This window comes from Pocillopora damicornis, chromosome 8, assembly GCF_964200805.1.
Source record: "Pocillopora damicornis chromosome 8, jaPocDami1.2, whole genome shotgun sequence".
NCBI lineage: Eukaryota > Metazoa > Cnidaria > Anthozoa > Scleractinia > Pocilloporidae > Pocillopora > Pocillopora damicornis.
This window is the reverse complement of record NC_142677.1, coordinates 346,070-369,272: the sequence shown is the minus strand read 5'-3', so window position 1 is coordinate 369,272 and position 23,203 is coordinate 346,070. Positions and strand designations below refer to the sequence as shown.

The 23,203-nt window shown below is 37.6% G+C and overlaps 2 protein-coding genes and 1 long non-coding RNA gene across 3 annotated transcripts; 1 reads left to right on the top strand and 2 right to left on the bottom strand.

Annotated features, from left to right (window-relative positions):
• The first annotated feature begins 384 nt into the window (after positions 1-384).
• Positions 385-16,447, top strand: LOC149040817 (uncharacterized). The gene is made up of 3 exons (XR_016179252.1): positions 385-731; positions 927-1,039; positions 16,335-16,447. It is a non-coding gene; the product is annotated as an uncharacterized LOC149040817 (long non-coding RNA).
• Positions 4,163-10,838, bottom strand: LOC113680644 (uncharacterized). Its single transcript, XM_027197677.2, has 5 exons — positions 10,239-10,838; positions 7,572-8,255; positions 6,369-6,644; positions 5,329-5,571; positions 4,163-5,034 (listed from the first exon to the last, which is right to left on the bottom strand). Exons 1-5 carry the CDS (start codon positions 10,504-10,506, stop codon positions 4,700-4,702), a joined length of 1,806 nt encoding a protein of 601 aa, XP_027053478.2. The 5' UTR covers positions 10,507-10,838; the 3' UTR covers positions 4,163-4,699.
• On the bottom strand, positions 12,117-22,413 carry LOC149040816 (hemicentin-1-like). The gene is made up of 5 exons (XM_089180675.1): positions 21,982-22,413; positions 16,209-16,889; positions 15,366-15,641; positions 14,878-15,120; positions 12,117-13,377 (listed from the first exon to the last, which is right to left on the bottom strand). The coding sequence occupies exons 1-5, from the start codon at positions 22,229-22,231 to the stop codon at positions 13,031-13,033; spliced, it is 1,797 nt and encodes a 598-aa protein (XP_089036801.1). The 5' UTR covers positions 22,232-22,413; the 3' UTR covers positions 12,117-13,030.
• Positions 22,414-23,203: the final 790 nt, after the last annotated feature.

The window sequence follows — 23,203 nt, the reverse complement described above, 5'->3', positions numbered from 1 at the left end:
TATCTGGCCACAGTTGCAGTAAATATTCGCAAAATGGGTCTACCATTGTATGGCTTCTAATTTGTCGCAGAACTGTAATGGGAATGTGAAATATGTGAATAACAAAGTGGTACTCGCATCTAGTTCACAAAGTTCACATTACGACAGTTAATTTCCTTCAACCGAGCGAAATTGGAATCTTGGCCCCCTATTCGTTACCCTCCATTTTCACACGCTCCTGGTTACAACTCTATGGTTTCGGAACTCAGTTTCAAAATTAACTGTTAGCTGAGTTTGTTTTCAAATTCAAACATAGCGCCCAAATAAGTCTCCCGACCGATACGAAATGTGAAGAACAATGAAATGAGTGCCAGTGTTTGCTTTCGAATGTCAATTTTTTTTACTTCAGGTGTAAAATTTATTGAAGCTGCGCCTTTAGGACATTTTTAAATTGTACACTTACACTTCGAGGAAAAGGGTACGAAATATATATTTTTTGCACGAAGTTTGTCAATGAAACATCCGACGTAACATCTGTAGATAGTAAGAGGAAAAAAAACGTTCGCGTGCTTTTACAAAAAAAAAAAAAACAAAAAAAAACACCCACTTACAAAAGAGCATGTTTGCATACGCAATTTAATCATGATCTGAGAGCATAATTTGATCTGCAGGTGACATACAAGCAACGAAATAATCCTCGCAAGTTAGACGTAATTAAAGATGAAGAGTCCTTGAGTCCAAGCTGCAAGAAGGTGAAAAAAAAAAAAGCACCACAGTTGCCTCGTTCCCAAAATGTGGCTTTGTATCTTAGTTGCGCCCAAATAATAGTTGAGAGGCATGGTTTCGAATCCTGCTGAGGCCTGAATCTTTTATAAGCTTCTTTCTGCAATTTCGTTCATTTGTTTGCTTTCATGCTTGCTACAGCTACAATTTCATCTTTCTTTCAGTTCAAGAGTCAAATTCCAGATCCTGCCAATGGTTTCCAAAGTTACGAGGCATGTGCTCAGTAAATGATGAACACTTATCTAACTGGCATTTGGCACTGCCAAAAGGATATAAGGTATTATATAAGATGTATTATTTGCAGTTTTTTGATGCAGAGAAAGATTTTGCGCGAAGAATTCTAGTTACAAAAATAAATTTTTAATCAGAAAATACGGATAATTGAACGCCATTCCGAGAATTTTGATTAAGGGCATCGCAGTCTTAATTAAAAGATGCCGAAAAATACAACAATGCCGACGAAGAGCTTTTCGCAGTTTCTCTCAACATACATCGTGGGTTTATCACTTAAAATGCCCTGCAAAATGTGTCATTTAAACTTGATAAAGGGTAGCTCTTTCGAGATGTTTCACGATTCTACGCGGTACGAATATGATCTTATTTAAGTTTTATTTCCACCTAGAGTAGTTTTCCTTACTTTAGTGTTTTGGTTGAAGTCTAATATTGTCGTTCGTTTAACACGCACTTGTTCAAATATGTATCAAGTTTTGGTGGATGTAAAAATAAAAAAAAAAACACCAAGCTTAAATGTAAACATATTACAGGTAGTTCTACATACAAACGTGCTGATTGCAAAAACTTAAGATGTGTCTGCTGTTTGACCATTTTAAGGATAGGCCCTCAGACTTTTGTGATGCTTCAACCAAATGAAGTCATTTTCACCGGAAAGCAGATTGATAGTCATTTAAATTGTCAAGAGAGTCTTGTCAAGCTCGTGACAAGACGAAAAACATATTTCTCTATTTCTTTACCGAGCTTAAAAAATTATCATCTTTCTCTTTCTATTTACAAAATTATTAAATATCTCATTGAAGAAACCCGTGAAAAACCATTTTGTTTAGATTCCGTTTCTTATTTGCAAATTTTCTTATGCCACCATATCTAAGAAATGCACAGTCATAAAGATATCACATGTTAGGTGGGTCGCAAGAAAGTTCATTGAATAGTGCATTTTTAGCCCAAACATTATATCTCTAAATATAACCGTAGATCGCCAACCGATGCCAATAGGGACCCAGGCAGGCAGGTCGAAAACATCGATTACTTTAATATGAAATTCTCGATTGGCTAGTTGTGTTTACCTTCTCTTACGGCGCCACACCTTAACTTCAGCACACTTTATGTGAGCAGCGTTGAGTTCTGAATGGAAACTTTATTAATTCTCCGTCGTGGTTCTCGTTCTCAGCTGCGTAAAGTTTTGATTTTACGTTTTTCTGCAGAGGACGGCTACAGAATGTACAAAGTTTTAAAATGCACGTGCTGAGCTGTTGTTCTGTCATTGCCCCCGCAGGGTTTTTGGCCCCAGAGGGCCAAAAACCCGAGGAGGCACCTTAGGACTCCCCGCGTAATATAGAGGAAGACTGGAGAAGAGAGAATGTAGGTATTTTCGGTAGATCATAACCAGAAAAAATCTCGATTTGATCGCTTGCACGGCCGCAAGGTATCAACGTTTTTCCCGCAAATGGTCATGGGCGGCCAGCAAAAACGCGTGCGAGTACTATTGGGATCGGCGTCTTTGATACAAGCTTTGTCCTTGTCGAGATTTCGAGTTAAGCGTGCCTGAAAAGCGTCGAGAAGCGTTTCCAAGTCCAACGGTAATTGTGTATAGCATCTTTCTAACAATGAAGGTAGTTTTGAGTTTAAAAGGTGATCAAAATCCGTCAAAAGAGAAACAGTTGTGTGAAGTCTCGATCGAAGGCGGCGGAGGGTCCGCAGCTCAGTCAGCTAACGTGAGAACTTAAAGCAAAGAACTTGCAGCATAATTAAAGTATAACCAGATATCAAATACATGAAAAAGTTGAGCTTCTAACTCGTTTGCTTTGATGTTGGATTATTCTCAGAATTATAGAGTTTCATTTGTGTTATACAGAAGTTAATACAGAAATAATTTCACCGATGCTCAGAAGACGGTGTAAGATTAGCATTTTGACCGAAAGACTCGGTTAACTCCGATTTGTCAGCCGCAAATCAAGCTTATTGCACAAAGCCGAAAGACTCGGCAATTTCTGGATTTGTCAGAGGCAAGTCTGCCACCTATAACATTCCAATTTCAAAACTCACCCAAGTCCCTATATTCTGCTTCTTCTTGATCGTGAAGAACAAACAAATCCTAAGTTAAACCACACAGCAAAAAAAAACATCCCAAGCACTTCCCAAAACTACATTTTGTACACTTGTAGTATTTTGAGATCCAAAATTACTAAAACCAAAGTACTGAGCGGCAATTCCGTAACAACATAACAGAAAAATTACACAACTGTAAACAACAAGCCCAACTAAAAAAAAAAACAATAGAAAATGGTACTGTAGGGCGGGGGCAGCTCTAGTGAGAACTATAACTAGTTGTAACTTAAGTTTTGCCACGTTCTCGTTTCTATTGACGTCGTAGTTTGCTTATATCCGTAATATTTCGCCAAGAGCAAACGAGAGATCATAAGACAAAAAACTATTTTTACGTGTAAATTTTAGATGTTCTTTATCCGGTAATAGTAATTTATGGCAATGCAAAAGAAGTTGTGTGCGGAGAATGTGTGTGCTCCTGTCATGTTGGCAGAGCACAGACCATCTCTGCATTTTTACTCTACAGCGGCGTAACTAGGGGTTTTTCAAAGAGGGTAGCGGGAGCGAGAAGGGATCACAGTTACGCATTTTCGCTCGCCAAACGCGAAGTGACTTAACCAGCTTTCTCCTGTGTGTCGGCCGAGTAGAGTTCATGTGCCGACTGATGCTAGGCAAATGGAGCAGAAATCTAGTACAGCAGAAAATTATACCGATTATAACCTACGGAATCGCGCGTGTTTTCAAAGTATGTTTTCTTTGAAAAAAAATATTTAAATCCCATTCACTGAGACAAAAATTTCTCACAAAGGAAAGGGGGGCAACAGAAAAGGGAGGTAATGGGCACTCGCGGGTGCCCTTGGATACGCTCATGCTGCATTGCAATTGTAGTCCTGAAATGTTTGAAAACTTATTTGGAGCAAGTCAAGCCTTGGAAACAACAACTGAATTTACAATTTTTATAAAATTTCATAACAAAATTAAGAGATTGTGTGCATTTTTTTATCAGCTTAAACAGCATTGTTCCTCGAATTCGTATCGCTGAAAGCCTTTTTAAATCTCGTAAACTCTTTACTGACTATACATATGATAATATCCAGATGATTTGAGCAGGATAATGTTATTGCGTAAAAATCCGTTTATTTCACTGATACAGGAGGCTGAATGATTTTGTCTTGATCTTCGGTAACATAGAAATCTTGAACATGTATATTTTTTGTACCCAACAACACACTAAAATATTCAATAATAACAATACTTTCTGGTATTGTTTACAATGATCACATACCTAAACGATCATCGAACTAGCAGAGAAAAAAATTCAATTTAACAAAACAGAAACTTACAAGACATTACTTGCTGTGCCTAACAGTGTTTACATTACCCAATTGCAACTGTTTAGTAACTGCTCATGAAAATAGTCGGTATCAGTAACAATATATAAAAAAACTAACATTACTATTATAAATTGTAGCTATCAACACAACCTCTAATTTTACAAATTATTTTGCATACTTATATTTAATTCAATTAAGCGCCACGAAGGTATAACTCTAAAAAATCGGTTTGGCTTGTCATCAAGGCAAATAACACTTTCAAAACAGAAGCATAGTTGTTTGTTTTAACATTTGAATATCATTGTTCCTTCAATTCGTTTCCTTTAGTCAACTTGTTCATATAACACTTCAACCTCGTCAGGTGAGAAACGTTCTACTCCAGCCATGAATGTGTTAGCGAAGCTGGTTGAATACCTAGAGCCTATAGGTGGTTTGAAAGTCCATCCGATATTTGCCAGAGAATTTCTTTTGAATTCGGCGTCGTCTCCAATTTTAAGATCGAATCCTTTACCAAACACGGGTCCATATCGATCACAAGCGTAGATGGACTCTACAGGACTGGTACCGTCTCCTCTTTGAGGCATCTTCATTGGTTCCCAGCCAGGTTTGTTTACCAATGAAAACAAAAAGGCAGTAGGACTGTACTTGTATCCACAACCTTCAACGAATAGCAGCAAAGAATTATTTTAAACTATTTTAGTAAACTAACATGAATAGAAATATTTGAAACACTTTGTTGGAAACGTAGGCGCTCTTTAAGTGATATCTTATGTATATGATTTATTATCTAACTGTACGCTTTTGCAAGACTTTAAAAAGTTTTCTGTCGTGTTATGTTGTTGTTTAAATACGAGAAAATTTAGCTTTCGTGTGCATCTTAACTAAGTATAATTCCAGATGTGATCAATACGCGTTCATGACAGAATGGCGGCTTGAGTAACCAGTTACTTACGATCATTACTCCATGATACGCCGGTGTATCCGCCAAAGATGTAACCTCCAACGCGGACAATAACCAAAGTCGGCCCTTTGTTGTCACACAGCTTGTGGAATGCAGAAGCATTCCCACCATTTACTGTCAATATCCAGCACATAAACCAGGAGGAGCTTCTACTCTTTACAACAGGGTATAACCATTGGTTTAGGGCTGCAATGTGCGATTCATTGTTTCCAATTATGTATGATTGTCCAGCAACTAAACATGGAAGAAAAGTAAAGTAAGATCTGTATTAAGCAACATAATTTTGTGCTAGTCCCTGAAATTACATGTAGTTTTATCTTCTAGGAAAAAGAACATTTTTTTAACGGTTCATTTGATTATTCATCCATTTGCTTAATTGGAGTCTTGAAAATTGCTTTGACTGACCTTCGAAAGTCAAACTTGGAAAATGGCATTCAATTTCGAAGGTACAGTAGGGTTAAAAGCCTGAGTACTGTTACTGCAAGGCTACGTCTATCAGCCAGTATGCATTTGGAGTCTACTGGTCCAATTTCAGGGTATTGTGGTTGGCTATTAAAACTACAGTGTGTGTGTTTGACATCGTGCTTTTCCTGTATTAACTAGCTAGAGTTCCAACTTAATTGTGCGTAAGGATTTCATGAGTTTACTCTTTTAGAAATTGCTTTCGAAAGGGGTTTTGTTTCATGTAGAGAGGCTTAAGGTGAATGCCCACAATAATGCAATAATCAATAATGAAAAAGAAAAACCAACATATCTCAGTTAAGTCAACTTGATATTGGGCGCCACTGTTAAGAACTAGGTTAGCGCATGCAAGAGTTGTAGAGTCTAATACAATGTTGGTTTCCGAGTCATTGGAAATATTTAAGTGTAGCTTGCCCGCCACTCAAAATCCAGCTTCACTTTCTTTTTGAATATTTTTTTATGCTGGACCAGTTTTTTAAACAATTAAATTTATTAAAACAGTAGATAAAAACTCTCATGTCTCAAACACTTTACGCTGTACAGTAAAAGCAAAACTGAAAGAGTATTACCAAACGATCTTGCATACACCAAGGCTGATATGTTCGCCGATCCAAAGCTGTTCTCAGCCAGACAAACATATTCCGTTCCTTGAGTGCTCTCTCTATCCATATCAACTTCAAGGCATCCATCTTCCTGAGATTTCGGCATCATGGCAGACAAATCATCATTCAGTTTCCATTCTACTACCGGACGAGGGTACCCTCTGGCCTTGCAGCACAAGCGTACGTTGGTTCCTCGATCACGAATGATCAGCTCTGATGGCTTTTCGATAAATTCAGGTCGCACTGAAAGAAAACAAAATGTTACAATCATACTCAAAGCTGGCCTGACGACTGTTTTAGAGATAAGGTAGTCATTTGTAGAAATTCTGATCCAAAGAATTCGTGATATAGCCTATCATTTTCAAGGCGCTGATTGACTAGGGAAACACGTCACGCCAAATCCATCACCTTTTCTCAAAGAAAGTTCCGTGAAATAACTCTGGACTATTTTGTATTTACTAATCTAATTTCGAACTCCGGAAAAAATTCTGAAGTCGTTTCAAGATGCTGTAAGTCACATCCGTGGGATCATTATTATTTTTTTTAATAGCTAACTTAAAATGGCGCTTTATAAAATTACCAACTGAGAAGTGTGCAATCAAAGACGAGAGATTTCGGGAAAATTAAAGCGCTTTTAAAAGCTGAATTGAGACAAGATCCAGAAATTTTCACGTGTCAGTCTCGCAAACGAGAAATCAAGTGATTACGCTTTCCCCGCAAAGAATTTAAAAGAGCACTCAAGCTGATATATATATTTTTTGTTTCAGCATCAGTTCAAAGGCGAAAGACAGTAAGACCTTTTTCAGTAAAAAGCTATCACCACAGCTAAAGAACTTAGAATGCGAACTGACTTCAACTCCCGCTCTCTCTTAAATAGTGCTGCATCCTGAATAGGTCAGCGGGCCTGACATCTGTGGATTTGGCCGAAAAAACGGCATTGTTCTATTTCTGAAATGAGTTTATTTACACACAGGAAATAATAAAATGAGCACGATTGAAAAATTTATGAAAGTCTCTGGTTAGAACATTTTCTTTTTTTTTTTTTTTTCCAGAACAGTCATTTCTCTGGGTTTCATTGATAATGTTTTCTTGGATTAGGAGTATGGGCAATTTGCAGATATGAACGCTAACTTCGTTAGTTTTCAGTCGCACAAAAGTTGAAGATCGTACCTTTTACCTCCAATCTGCTCATGACTTTGAATGCTCCAAGCTTTGAGCGAGCTGTACACATGTAAAACCCAGCATGGGACTCTTGCACTTTCTTGATTTTGAGCTTACCGTTGTGTATGGGAGCGCTAGACAGAGGCCCACCAAGCTTTTGCCATTTTATCCTCGAAGGCATTGGACCTTGAACCGCGCAGTTAAACACTGCTCTGGAATTGACGGAGACTGCCTGAGACAGTGGAGAGAGGGTAATTTTCGGTGAAGAGTAGCATTCTCCTTTAGGTCCCCTCTTACCTTGCCCTCCTCTTCGGCCACTTCTTCCTTTTGGGCCAGTGGGTCCAGCGACGCCAGGAGGGCCCGTGGGTCCGACGTCTCCTTTAATTCCGGGTTGTCCTGGGGACCCTGTGTCGCCTTTGTCACCTTTTATTCCCTGAAGTCCGACAGGCCCTCGCGCACCACTCGCTCCTGAAGGCCCGATAGAACCCGATGGGCCTGGAGGGCCGGTACTTCCAGGAGGACCCGGGGGTCCTGCTTGGCAAATTCTGCCGTTGGCAATGCAGGACTTGTTGAAATTATCGTCGATTAGTGAGCGGACTTGATGCAAAGTTACTACCCCAGCAGCAGGAGCTCTTCGCTCTCTTTGGTGATCATGCTTTGTTAAAAGCTTACTTCCTTCTTTGCTTTTAAAACCTGATTAAAAAATGATCGTGAAGAAAGATGCTTTTATTATTTCACAAGTGCAGAACGAAACGCGATCACAAGAGCTATCCTGGAGACCTACCGACAAAACCGTTTACTTCAATAAGCTTAAGACAACGGTGCAAAAGGCATGTAAGATCATTACATCGAGAAACAAACCAAAAATAAATAAATTAAAGGAAAGAATATTTATTAATTTTCAATAATTTGTTGAAAAATAGTTGGAGGCTAGTTTGAAGTGTCCTTTCGTCTTAAACGAGAAACGTTTCAAATTTAAGATGTCCGGAACTGATTGTCAATTGCGTGAGAATTTTCCTGCCAGATTTTGGCGGAAATAACACGCATTGGTCATGAAGAATGTATACCTCCTTGATTCAGGAAATGCTCGGTATCATGTCTTTTATTGAATTAGACAAGAAATATATCTGTAATTAATCTTAATCTTGTGAAAGCAGAAGTTATAAATATATCCCAAAGGTTTTTTTGACTGAAACAAAAATCGACGAATAAATGATAATGGAAATGATCTTAAAACATATCCTCTTTAGTGTCTTTGATTTCCTTTGTCCCATCAAGTTCGTAGGCATAAAATATTTTGGATTTTAACTTCTGTAAAGTTTGATTCCCATGAAAGATAGCCATAATAGAGCTATGCGGGAGAGGTGTCTTATCGTCCATGAGAGAACAAAACAACAAGCCAAAAAAAGAAAAAATAAACTTGGTTGGAAAAAAAAAACGGGCTTATCTCGATGTTGTGAGAAAATAGTTGGAAACTAATCTGATACGGTCTTTTTTTCTCGATGAAGAGGAAACTTTTGAGTTAAGACTTCAGATAGCAAGCTCATTAAGCTTTTCTCTCAAAATGCTTTTGGCAAAGTCAAGATGTTCAGAGGTATTTGATAATTCTTGTTACCTGAGGATTCTCGCGGCGGAATTTGTCGGGGATCAAATACATTAGCCTCAAGAATTTTAAACGCCTTGATTGAAGAAACCGCGATGCTTGGAGTCATAACTTTGGTTGACTTGGAAAAAAAAAAAGGTTTATACCTTTCTTCGATTGCCTGAACACGAATACATGTCAATATCGCAAAATAACCGTAAGGTGAAGGCAGAGGTTTAAGATAATCCTAAAGTTTTTTCATCAAGACAAACTAACGATAATACTATTATTAATAATAATAAATGAGTAAATAATTATGACTTGAAAATATTTTTTGTCTGATTTCGTTTGATTTTGAAATCCTTTGTCCTATTAAGCTCGTTAAACAAAAAGTAATTCAGATTTCGACGTCATTTAAGTTTGACCTCTTCGAAAAATAAGCTGAGGATCTGAGCCACGGTAGATCGGGGTAAGTTAAAATCAAATCAAATTAAATCGAGTTAGAGTAAAGGAACAGATTATAGGTGAAAGATGAAAGACCACCGTCACTCAGGAAATTCCAATGGCTGGGGTCAAAACTCGGCCATTTGATACAATCTGATTTCCGCTGAGTTTCCTGTCGCACGAATACAAGACGCTGCACATCAATACTATGAAATTACTGTTACTGGCAAGCAGGTGTTTTGAATGACCCCTAAGGTACTTCTCAGGGGAAAAAATTGTAATTAATACAGTAAAATATAACTTTGAAACAATTATCCGATGATTCTCCCATGGGTATTTTGTTTCATAAGGCATGTTATAAAGAAGATAATCATTATTTTAATGTTATTTGAGTTTGACCTCTTAAAAAAATATGTTGTAGATATGGTCCAGGGTATATGACGTACAAATATTGTAAATGACATACAGTCATTGTGATATTGAAGCTTTGTTCTGTTTCAAAGCCATCTACAACAGAATCATATCTAAGCAGCGAGTCTTCTCTTCATAGGATTGAGACGTAAACTGGAAAAAATCACTTCGTACCCGGATGACGCAATGTTTGTTATTAAAAGCTTACATAACAATACTATGTGTAAACAATGACTTACCAAGGTTAACATCAGGCCTCTCCTTAATTCTCGTTGTTGGTGCAGTTTCATGAAACTGTAACTTTTTTTCTACAACTCTCTCTACGTTTTCTTTAAGGTTAACGTCAATCCGCTGAATACGGTTTTTAAGTGCTCTCGAATGTTTGTTTACAAATTCGAATCTCACAAACATCAATGACACGAGGGCCAACGAAATTACAGAGATCGCCAGGGACATTCTATTCATCCTGTCTCCAGATTTCGTGTGGCTGTTTTTGTTCGCAGCCATTTCGTTTGAGAGGACTGAGGCGGCACAATAGTACAAGTTAAGGTTAAACTACCCTTTCGGCACCTGTTCAGCGTACCCTTCTAGTTCAGAATATCACTGACGCAGTCGTCAAAAAACACAGATTAAGGAATACAACTCATTTTCCCGGGTTAAATAGTGTCATCAATAGCCACGGGGCATGCTGGGAGAACACGTATACAGCTTGAAAATCACGAGCTGTAGGGCGAGTTATTTACAAGCTTTTCGAGTATTCTTTCAACATACCAAGCGGCTTTATCAAGTTATGAAAACCGGGAAAATGAGTTGTATTGCTTTAATGTCTATCTGTACTCGGAGTTTAGCGAATTGGACAACAAACTTATCATTCTTTTTTGTGATCAAGTCGGTGATTCTCAATAAAACCTGTCAAAACCCCTAAGTAACCAATCACGATGCCCGAAAGAAAGTGAACAACCAGGACAGATATATGAAATGGTATCCATAATTCGATAGAAATCATGGCACTGAACTAAAAGAAATGGCAGTAATCAAAGGACGGCGTGAACTAAAATTTGATGCTGTGTGCTCTTTCAGTTTGGAGAAGGAAACTCTACCTAACTTGTTCGGTATTTTTAGAGTTTTTCCTTTGGGGGAATAGTTAATTACGCTTAATTCCTAACTTAAAGAACATCTGAATACGTTACACTGTGACGGATGAAGAGCATCAAAAATAGGGTTTGAAATAACTCGAACGTGTACTTAGCATAAGGAGGTTTAAGAAACTGTTGCGCTGTGTCTGTGGGGAGGGAAGGGGGGTGGAGGGAATCAAGATAATATAGTTTCATCAACTGAGTTTATAGTGTGAATATGTCTCGGTTTAAATGTTCGGGTAGTAAGCGCCTGGTGACTGGTTGTTTTTTTCCCCTTATCACCTAGGGGGAAGTGACACGTTTTCCTTTAATCGGGAAACGTTTTTGCCAGTGTACCTCAAACTGTGCATCCTGTTGATCTTTCCACCTCGTAATAGCAAAGCTCGGTAGTTTGTTGTGTCCGACAGCTGTACGCTGGGAATGTTAGATAGCGGGCTTGTTGATGTTTTAGAGGATGTAGAGAAAAATTTGTCCTTTCTAGATAATAAAATGAACAGTCTATAATCTCTTAGTCAGACAGATTAAATGTGATCAACTCGACCTTGAAAAAACATTCAGACGTCCGTTGCTTGTTCGTTCCCTTTGGCTTTTCAGTATGGAGTACTTCATTCCTACCAGAGTGTCTAATAGAGGAAAGCTTAGGAGCCATTAATCATTTAAATTCATGAGCTGTGTTTACGGATCCCGAGATTATGAGTAGTTCATGTTTTATTGTGGGCTTCTTGGTTCAACTTGTTTGATCCAGTCACTTGGTTTGAGAGGAGGAACTGGATATATATTCTTATTTGTTTGGATTTTGATGAATGAGCCAGGAATAAGGATATTTTCTCTTGCTAGTAAAACGAGGGCCTTTCGTTTTGTTTCTTCCCCCTTCCTTCCCGCTCGAACTATCATTTCTGCCAGACTTAACGGATTATGTGACACTTTCAAGCAGAAAGTTTGCAATCGCCTCGATTACCCAAAGAGACTTACAATAAGACATTTGTTCTCGGCTTTAACCTTTTTCCCACGGTTTTATTCATTTATATAGTGGTCACACAAAGTAAAAATACACTCAGCGGAAAAAAAAGAAGTTCGTGACAAGGGGGCAGTAATAGGAACAATTCCCAAATGATAACTGCCCCCATATTGTGTCTCACACTTGCGTTTAGATATTCCTAAATTTGTCTACTAAATGAAATATTAGAATTGATAAAAAATAATCAAGGAGTTATACGATTCGAATTTTGTTTTCTTTATCATTACTTTAAGCTCACTTAAAAATACTTTAATTTTCGCTCCAAAGGGGCGTAACAAGGAGGGGAGATGGGAAAGGGAGAATCATAGATACAAATTTCCACCCGCCAAATGCGAAGCAGATTGTACTAAAGCCTTCCCATGCGTGTCGTCTGGCTGGAATTCATGCACCGAGACAAACAGGCTAATGGAGCAAAGATCTAGCTCTGGAAAAGAATTCTGCCGGATAAATTCTATGCACTTACTATCTTACAAAGGATCGGAGATAGGGGAGGGGAAATTCACTTAGCTGCGCTCATGCTGCGTTACAATTGTAATACTAAAATACTTGAAAACTTAGTTTGTGCGAAATAAGCTTTACAAATTACTGCACAATTTACAACTTGTTTTCAAAATTTTATACAAAATTAAGAGATCGAGGTAATGTATTGATCAGCATTGTACCTCGAGTTTGTGTCGCTGAAAGCCTTTTTGAGTTTCATTAATTCTTTACCAATTATACAAATGATCACATCTGGATGATATAGGACAGGACAGTACTATTACATAAACATTCGTTGATGATTCTCATCTCGCTAATGATAGAGGTAGAATAACCATTTTGATCAAAAAAATAACATAGAAAACTTAAATGTTATCGTTACTTCAATTCGCCTACTTTAGTCAATTCTTTCATACAAGACTTCAACCTCATCAGGTGAGAAATATTCACTTCCTGCCATGAATGTGTTAGTGAAGTCGGAATCAGGACTTTGACCTTTAGGTGCGCTGTAGGACATTCCGATGTGTGCATAGGATGTTTTACTCTTGTGGGCGTCGTCTAAAATTGTAAGATCGCTTCCTGTACCAAATATTGGTCCATCATTATGACAAGACATCATGGAAAATCCAATAGGACTGTCATATCCGAGTTGAGGCAGTTTCGTCGGCCCCCAGCCAGGCTTATTTACCAATGAAAACATGAAGGAGGTTGGACTGTACACTCGTCCACAGTAATTTATTTTAGCTGATGAGCAAAATAGTAATAAAAAGTTATTGTAAAACAATTTTAGTAATCTGAACATACCAATAGAAATGTATTTTCAACCAACAGGGCATGCTGAAAAAAAACCAAAAACAAAAATGAAACCAAAGAGATATCGAATAATAAAGCGCTATTTCGTCAGATGAAATCCAACACTTAAAATTTCTAATTTGTGTCTTGTCGTGCGTTTCATACAGTGTTGTCAGCGCGCTAGAAATGTGTTATTAATCGTCACAATCTTCTTAAAAAGAGAAGGATTGGAGGCCAGGATATTTTTGACAGCAGAAACAAAACATCATCATGTTGTGCAGTATTTATTTAGTTCAGAATGATTAAGTCATTCGTTTATAATCAGCATGTGGTTAAAATTTGAATTCGAAGTCTGAAGTTATTTGAGATTAAGCTATCGCGATGAGTTTCCTGAACTATACCAGTCTTGTTTAACTCCCATAAGTGTACGAGAGTAGTTTGCCTGCTGATCTTGATTTGGACCCACTCGAAAGTTACTGTGTCGGTTTACGTAGTAGAGGTTGATTTGGTTAATCAGAAACTCTTAGCACGCTGTTTTTCATTTGTGTTTCATGTCAAAGTGGGTTAGTGCTCTAACAACAAATGGTTAATCTCTCATGGTCAATCAGCTGGCTCGCCCGGCCATGTTTATCAGTAGTGAATATATAAGTATGTCCTCTAAAACTTACTTAGTAGACAGAATTGAGCAGCGCAACTGAGACAGAGTTCAAAAGTGGGTTGACAGAATTCGGAAGTAACAGAAAAATTCATAACTCAGTAGCATGAGTCACTGAGAACTCGAAGAGATCTATCACAGTTATGAGTCAGGCAACCATAGTTACACGGAGAGGAAAGAAATTGATTTAAGTGGAATTAAAAGTATATTACAGAACTGAGACATTAACAAAAAAACAGTTAAAGACAGTTTGAGAAGTCTTGATGCTTTTCGCTAAGTGTGGGGCGATACAATGCTAGTTCCCCCAAATTTTCCACCCAACCCAATCAACAAACAAGGACTCTTCTGAAAAGAACACTTCGAATACACTTTAGAATTCGTTTATCCTAGCCATTTCCGTTCAAGTGAGCTTTTTAAAGTCATTAAATTGAAGATATTTGACTCATTAGCTTTTCTCTTGCCCTTACTGACGGGCAATCCTGAGGAGCAAGTTTTACAAGTAAGTAAAGCATCACCATCTAAACATCAAACAATAAAATGTTTGAGAAAATAGTTCTGAAAACCTCTTGTCTTTAATCCGCAATTTTCCTTAAGTCTTGTAGAACTAGAGCAAAACTTTCGGCAAACATCTCAGGGTAGGTTGATTTTCAGAAGAGTGATTGCGGCTTACATTAGCCTGCATTAGCAGCTGCCTTATATGTTGCGTTAGGTCTTCAAAATCACATTCTTACTTTCAATAGTTTGACTCACTGACGAAAAAAAGGAACTCAAAAGAAACCACGAAATCCTTTACTTACGATGTCTTCTCCATGATACACCAGCGTATCCACCAAAGATGTAATCTCCAACACGGACAATTACTAAAGTCGGCCCTTTGTTGTCACACAAATTGTGAAATGTAGAGCCCTTCCAACCATGTTTTGTCGCTATCCAACACGAAGCCCAGGAAGAGGTTCTACTCTTTACAACAGGGTGCAACCATTGGTTTAGGGCTGCGATGTGAGTTTCATTGCTTCCAATTATGTAGGATTGTCCCGCAACTAAACATAAAAGAGAAATAAAGTCAGACCTGCAATTATAATAAATTTCGTTTCCAATCCCTAGACATAGGTTTAATTACGAGAAACGATGGTATGATTTTGATTTCACAGTTAATGAAAGCGTTGAAGTCCTGCTTGCTCGCTAATAAAAAATCTAGCATTTTTTTTCCTTTTTCTCGAACATATTCATGCCAGACTGTTTTATCCTCCGCTTCCCATTAAAAATTAAACTAAAAGAGTAATACCAAACGATCTTGCGACCACTGAGGCTATTCCTTGCACCATTCCAAAGCTGTTTGTAGCCCGACAAATGTAGTCCGTTCCTTGAGCGCTCTCTCTATCCATATTAATTTGAAGGCATCCAAATTCCAGGGAGTGCGGGATCATGACAGACGGGTTATCAGGCCGGTACCATTCAACTTTTGGACGAGGGTTTCCTCTGACCTTGCAGCACAAGCTTACATTTGTTCCTCGATTGCGAATAACCAGCTTTGGCGGCCTTTTGGTAAATTTAGGTGGTTCTAGAGGAAAAAATATCTGATTGTCATATAAAAATTAGGCTTGACGAATGTTTTAGATACGAGGTAATGATTTCCAGAAATTCTTATCCAAAAAAAGTTTGATATAGCTTATAATTTATGAATATGCCTGATAGAAAGGTGCGAAGGAGCATCTGACCATTAAGGCGAACCATTGTGGAAGATCAGAAAAAAAGCTTTAAAAAACACACAAAAAAAAGGACAATTCATTAGCCTTATCACTTATGAATTCCTTAAAAACTTAGTTTAATGGTCATTAACTTTGATTAAGAGACTTTTTTGGCGGCCTTTTGGTAAATTTGGGTGGTTATAAAGGAAAAAAAGATATCTAATTGCCATACTAAAGATAGGCTTGACGAATGTTTCAGATACAAGTTGGTCATTTCTAGAAATTCTTATCCAAAGAAAGCTTGACATAGCTGAACGAATTTAATTCAAGGCTTTGATTGAAGGGAATATGGATATTTCTTCAGGCTTTGGACAATACTTCGTCAGTTTTCAAATAACTGAAAGTTGAGCTGGAGAGCTAACAAAAATTTAAGATCCTACCTTTTATTTCCAAACTGCTAATTGCTTTAAGCGCTCCAGAGAGAGCTGTACACATGTAATCCCCAACATGTGACTTTTGTACATTTTTTATTAAAAGCATGTGTTTGTCTGTTTGAACACCATTAGGCAAAGAACCACCAAGCTTCTGCCACGTTATCTTCAATTGCGTCCGACCTTCAACCCAGCAGTACAATATCACTTTCTCGTTGAGGAAGACTGCCTGGGAAAGTGGATAAACGGTAATGTTCGGTTGAGTGACGCATTCCCCTTTTGGCCCATTCATGCCTCTCAATCCCCTATGGCCTTTGTTCCCATTCGAGCCGACGGATCCTTTGATGCCAGGAGAACCCATGGAACCAACGTCTCCCTTAACTCCACGTTGTCCAGGGGACCCTGTATCGCCTTTGTCGCCTTTTACTCCCTTAGGACCTCCGGCTCCTTGATCACCACTCTTACCTGAAGGCCCGATAGGACCCGATGGACCTGGTGTGCCGGGTATTCCAGGGGGACCTTGTGGTCCAGTCTGACAACTATTTCTGTTAACACCGCAGAACTTTTTGAAATTTTTATTGATTTCTGTGAGGACGTCCTGCTTAGTTAGTGACCCAGCAATAGGAGCTCTTCTCTCTCTTTGATGATCATACTTTACTGAAACCACACTTTTTTCTTTGCTTTCAGAACCTGACAAATAAATGATTATCAAGAAAGATGGCTTTTATCTTGTCACCAGCGTAGGGCAACATACGATTATCGTTATTATTGAGACCAAATGGCAACCATTTACTTCAATTGCAGACCTCTTTTAAATCTTAATCTGTTCCGTTTGTTATTTTACAGTTCGACGGTCCAGTGAATGCAACAGAACTCCCTCTTTACCCTATTATAAGAGTCTGTCAGGAAAAACACCTAAAAGAGGTCTAAAGTCATTACCGTGCTAAACATTTACCTACGTACTATTTTGATTACCCACAAAATATGATCATATTGAAAAAAATGACATTTTGAAATGTGTAAAATAATCATATTTGAACTTTTCCTTTATCAATTCAATCGACATTTACGGTCTAGATGGAGGAAGGAGTTATAAGAATAAAACTAAAAAAGAAGATGAACACGGGTTATGATTTATGAATATGCCTGATAGAAACATGCGAAGGGGCATCTGATCATTGAGGCAAATCGTTGTGCAAGGTCAGGAAAAAAATTTGAAAAACATAAAAAAAGGAAAACTTTTGAGTCTTATCACTTATGAATTCTTTAAAAACTTAGTTTAATGGTCATTCACTTTGATTAAGAGACTTTTTAGAGGGCAAACCCACCGAGCATTACGCCCTAAACACCGTTCTCAAAATGAAGATAAAGAGAAGTACTTCAAGGACAATTCTTGTTTCGTGAGAATTTCCCTGCCAGAATTTGGCGGGATCACCTTATCCCACCTTGATTCAGGAAATGCTCGGTGTCATAACTGTCATTACATTGGGCTCAACTAAATATAGTTTAACTAATCTTGCATTCAGCGGTGGCCTGACCACAAATAACGGTTACCCTCATCAATACCGCCAAAATTTCCGGAAAGGTGAGAGCAGATGTTTAAATAGCTCCAACTTATAGATAACAACAATTTTTCAATTCATTGATCTACTTTGATTTCCTCTCCCCCACGAGGCTCGTCAAACAGGAAATTATTCGGATCTTGATATCAAGTTAGTTTGAGCTTGATAAATGTTAGCTAAGGTACATCGGTGTAAAATAGGATAAGATCATATCCAGTTAGAGTTAAAGAACAGATTCAAAACTCTAGGATATTGATATGCCCAGAGTCATAACTTAAACTAAGCGAATTGATCCAATCTGATTTCTTGAGTTGCCTGACGCGCGAATGCTTCTAATCCCATATCGATATTACGAAATTACCGGATATAAAAAAGAGTGTTACGAACTTTGATGACTGGAGTAAAAATAAACGAAAGATTGTGATAAAAATAATTTCAAAACATTCAACTTACTAAGTTTGATCTCTTTAAAAAGAAATTTGATTAAAAAAGAAGAACTTTGCACTTCTCTGAACTTGTTGGTAAGAAGTTAGAGGATAATCGAAAGCGAAGAACACATGAAACTTATCAAGTAGCCAACTTATTGAATATCTGCTGATAGTTTAGTTCACAAATTGAAATTCTTCAGATATACTCGACGATTCTTTATCTTAAAATTTGGGCGCCACCGATCTTGATTCAGGAAACTTGTTGCTCAGGGTACGGTCATAATTTTGATTGGATTTGGCAAAACGAAATGTTGCTTTGACCAATCTGCATTCTTCAGTGGCCTGACCACAGATACATGTCACTCTATTATAGAGCCACCAAATTAACGTAATGTGTTTTGAATAACCGCGAAGTTTCCTCATTGGAACAAAGACAACAAAATGAACGATCTAATGGATAACATGATAATCACTTCGAGATATTTAGTATTTCCCTGTATTCTTTACCCCATAGTGCTCTTTAAACAGTAACTCATTTAGATTTAAGGTCAGTTAAGTTTAGACTATGCTGTGTTTACGGCCAAAGAAAGACCGAGGCTAAGACAATAATTAAACGGCGTCAGAGTAAGAGAGCATAAAAGTAAAGAGAAGAAATTACTTTTCATTTCTCCAAATTTTAATGAAAAATAATTGGAGGCTAATGTGAACTCATTAGAAGTCGCGCTCAAAGTCCTGTTTTTAACTTATTCCTGTTTCGTGAGCATTTTGAGAATTTTTACCAAATTTGGCGGAGAGTCAGGAAATGCTTGGGGTCACAACTGTCATATCTCATTAATATCACCAAATTACAGAAAAGCGATGGCAAATACTTTAAATAATCCCAAAGTATCTTATTTAGAGGAAATTAATGGATATATGTGATAATAATAACTTAATAATTCATTGATTCAGTTTGATTGAGGCTTGTTAAACAAAAGTTATCCAGATTTTAAAGTCGTTAAAGTTTGACCTCTTTGGAAACTACAGCGTGGAGGAAGGCCAAGCTAAATAGGTGTAAAATAAGATAACATCAAATCGAGTTAAAGTAAAAAAAACCGATTCAATCTCAAGATCAAATACTACCGCGACTTCAGGAGATTGATATTGCCAGGGTCATAGCTTAAACTGGGCGATTTAATCCAATCTGATTTCTTGAGTTGTCTGACGCATGAACGCTTGTCACCGTATGTCGACGGCGCAAAATTACCGAAATTTGAAAGCAGGTGTTTTTAAGGTTTCGTCACTGGAATGAAAGGAAATGAATGCTTGTTATGACAATTCATTATATTTTCTGATTTATATCCTGTGATCCTATGTCCTTTCTGCAATATATATCCTTGAACAGATTTTAACCTTAGTTAGGTTTGATCTCTTTGAAAAAGAAACATGATTTAAAAAAAAGAATTCTTCACTTCTTTAATCTTATTGAAAAAAAGAAAGTCGAAGTCTGGCTAATTTAAAGCGGCCTTTGGTCCAATACGTGAAAATTTTCGGCTGAGACTTCTCGGGGTCATAACTTCCATTAGGTTTGGCAAAAAAAATAATGTTTTTGTCAATCTCCAGTCTTCAGTGCCCTGACCACGAATAAACGTAATTACTACAAAGAAGATGCTTTGAATAACCGCAAAGTTTCGTTTCTGGAGCAAAGAAGCTAATAGATACATGCATGAAGATGACAACGAGTGTTGCTTCCCAATATTCACTCGTTAATTTGAACTAATTCAGAGTTACGGTCGGTTACGTTTAGACTTTCTGGAAACTATGCTGTGTACATAACCGAAGGAAGACTGTGCAGAGAAGATAATCATAAAACCGAGTCAGAGAAAAGAACAGAAAAATCAAAGAGAAACTATGATTAAATAAAGAACTTTTCAGTGCTCAAAGGTTTGTTGAAAAGCAGTTAAAAGCTAGTGTGAAGCACCCTTTGGCCTCGATCAAGGCATTTTGCAAGTTGCAAACTCGCTGAGAATCGCGCTTAAAGTCCAGCTTGCAAATTAAAGATGTTCAGAGCTGATTGACGGCTCTTGATGTTTCGTGAGAATTTTCGTGTCAAATTTGGTGGGGATCAAACATATGATCTTTTTAAAAAGAATGTAAACCACTTTGATTCCGGAAATGCTGGAAATCCTAACTTTGATTAGATTGGGCGCAACTATGTGTACCTTAAAACGATCTCATGTTCGGTAGTGGCCTAATCACGAATAAATGTCAGCCCATATTAACATCGTGAAGTCATTGTTAATTTTTTAGCAGAAATTAGAAATAAACCCATGATTTTTTTACGAGACGATAAAGGGATAAACAGATTAATGATGATAATTTCAAAAAATTTCTTTGTTGATATCCTTTGAGTTCTTTTGTCCCATCAAGCTCGTTAAACAGAAAATAATTCAGATTTTAACATCAGCAAAGTTTAACTTTCTTGAAAAGATACGCACTCGATATGGCATGGCAGATATGTGCAAATAAAGAAATATCTCATCGTCAAACTGAGTGACAGTCAAAGAACGGGAAAACAAACCGAAAAAAGTACTTAAAAGAAAAGCGAGAACTTTACTTCTCTAAATTTTGTGAAAAAGGGTGGAATTTAGTCTGATACCGCCTTTTCTCTTGGGCAAAATACTTTTCAATTGCGACTTTACAGACAACAAGCTCATTGCGCTTAAAATCCTGTTTGCAAAGTAAGGGGAAGTATTTGATAACTCTTATTCCGTGAGGATTTTGGTAACAGAATATGGCGGGGATCAAACATAAATATTAGCCTCAAGAATGTTCGTAAACTTGATTGAGGGAAACGAAGTGCTTTAGGTCATAACTTTGTTTTAATTAGACACAACAAAATTTTACTTTAGTCATCGATGGCTTGACCACGAATGCATGTCAATACCACAAAATCACCTTCAGGTGAAAGCTGAGTTTTCACATACCCTTAACTTTTTTCATTCAAGCAAACTAATTATAATAATACTACTGATAATAGGTGAGTAAATAATGATAACTTTAAACTATTTACTGGCTGATATCCTATAATTTCCTTGTCCTACTGAGCTCTTAAAAAATAGTTATTTAGATTCTAACGTCATTTAGGTTTGACCTCTTTGGGAAATACGCAGAGGATATGAGCTAAGGTACATCAGGGTAAAATAAAATATCATCAAATCGAGTTTTAGTAAAAACAGATTATAGAATAAAGATTAAAGACCACCGTGACTCAGGAAATTGCGATGCCGAGGTCATAACTTTGAGCAATTTGATCCAATCTGATTTCTTGCGTTTCCTGTCGCACGAATTCTTGCAACCACACATCAATATCCCGAACTTTCCGTTATGTGATAACAGGTGTTTCGAATAACACTAAAATTTCCTCAAACAAGCAAAAAATGCTGAATAACTAAAGTAAAACCCTAACTTCAAAATGTTTACCCTGTGACTTTCTTATGGTTGTTTTTTTCCACAAAGCACGTTGCAAAGAAGGATAATCATTATTTTAATGTTATCTGAGTTAACCTCTTCGAAAAAAACGCTGTAGATATAGTGTAGATAGGTAAATGACACAAATCAAAGACGATGAAATTAAATACAAGTTTGACAATATCTCTTTGTCCTTTATCTCAGTCATAGGTGATAAAATCATAACTAAACAGCGAGTCTTCTCTCCCAAGGATGGAGACGTAAACAGGAAAAATCATTTTTGTGCCTGGATGACGCAATGTTTTGCTTACATAACATTACCGCTAGTAAACAGTGACTTACCAAGGGTAACATCAGGCCTTTTCTTACTACTGGTTGTGGGAGCAGTCTCATGAATCTGTAACTTCTCCTCCACAATTCTTTCTATGTTTGCTTTAAGGTCAACTTCAATCTGCTGAATACTTTTATCGAGCGCTTTCGAATTGTTGTACTCGAATTCGAATCTAACAAACAAAAATAAAACGAGGGCCAACGTAATCCCAGAAATCGCTAAGGACATTTTACTTATCTTGTCACCAGATTTCGTGGCCATTTCGTTCACGAAGACTGAGGCAGCGAAGTATGACTGAGTAAGCTACTCTTTCAGCACCTGTTTCAACGTACCCTTCTAAATCAGAATATCACTGACGCAGTCGTCAAACAAGACAGACTTAGAAATACTTTGCACTTTCCCGGGGTTTTACAACGTCATAATGCCACGCGGAATGTTGGGAGAACACGCGTACAGTTTGAAGGTCACAAGCCGTGAGGCGAGTTTTTTTTACAAGCTTTTCGAGAATTCTTTCACCATCCTTTCGTGGCTTTATTACCATATAAAACAGGGGAAAGTGTTATAGGTCTTTCATGACATAGCTGTTTTTGGCGTTTATTAGCGAAGAGAAAAATTAGCTATCAGAAATTTTGTGATCAAGTTCTTGATTCTCAGTGAAACCCGACATAAAGCCTGAGAAACCAATCACTGCGCCCGAAAGAAAATGAACAAAGGTCTATGCAGTAGTGAACTGAAGCGTAAAGAAAGGTTTCAAGCCTGTCGTTTAGTACGGTCCATTGGAAGAAAGCTTACTTACTAGGCACTTGGTGACTGGCCCTAAGAGAAAGAGTGATTTTTGCTTCCCGAGACGAAGCTATTCGAAAAGCGTTTACTTCTACATCTCACCCCAAAAATAGAACAGTTTGCAAAAAGTGATTTTCTCTATGGAGCTGGCACACAAATTTGCCGCGGTTTCAAAGAGCACGACCTAATCACATGTGAGACGAAAGTTCAAGTTATTAATTCCCTTGGCAGGTAGAGAGTTTTTACCCATGGCGAGTGACACGTTTAACTTTAATCGGAAAACGTATATGCTATCGCCTCACAGAAGAAAGTCCTGAAATTGAATTTCAAGAGTACTCAAGTATTTGGAATTTTCAATGTAATTGAATTTGCTTTATTTTTCCCCTTAAAACTGTCTGACGTCTCTTTGATCTTGATGGTGACGGAAGAGACCCATTTCGGGTTTCATAA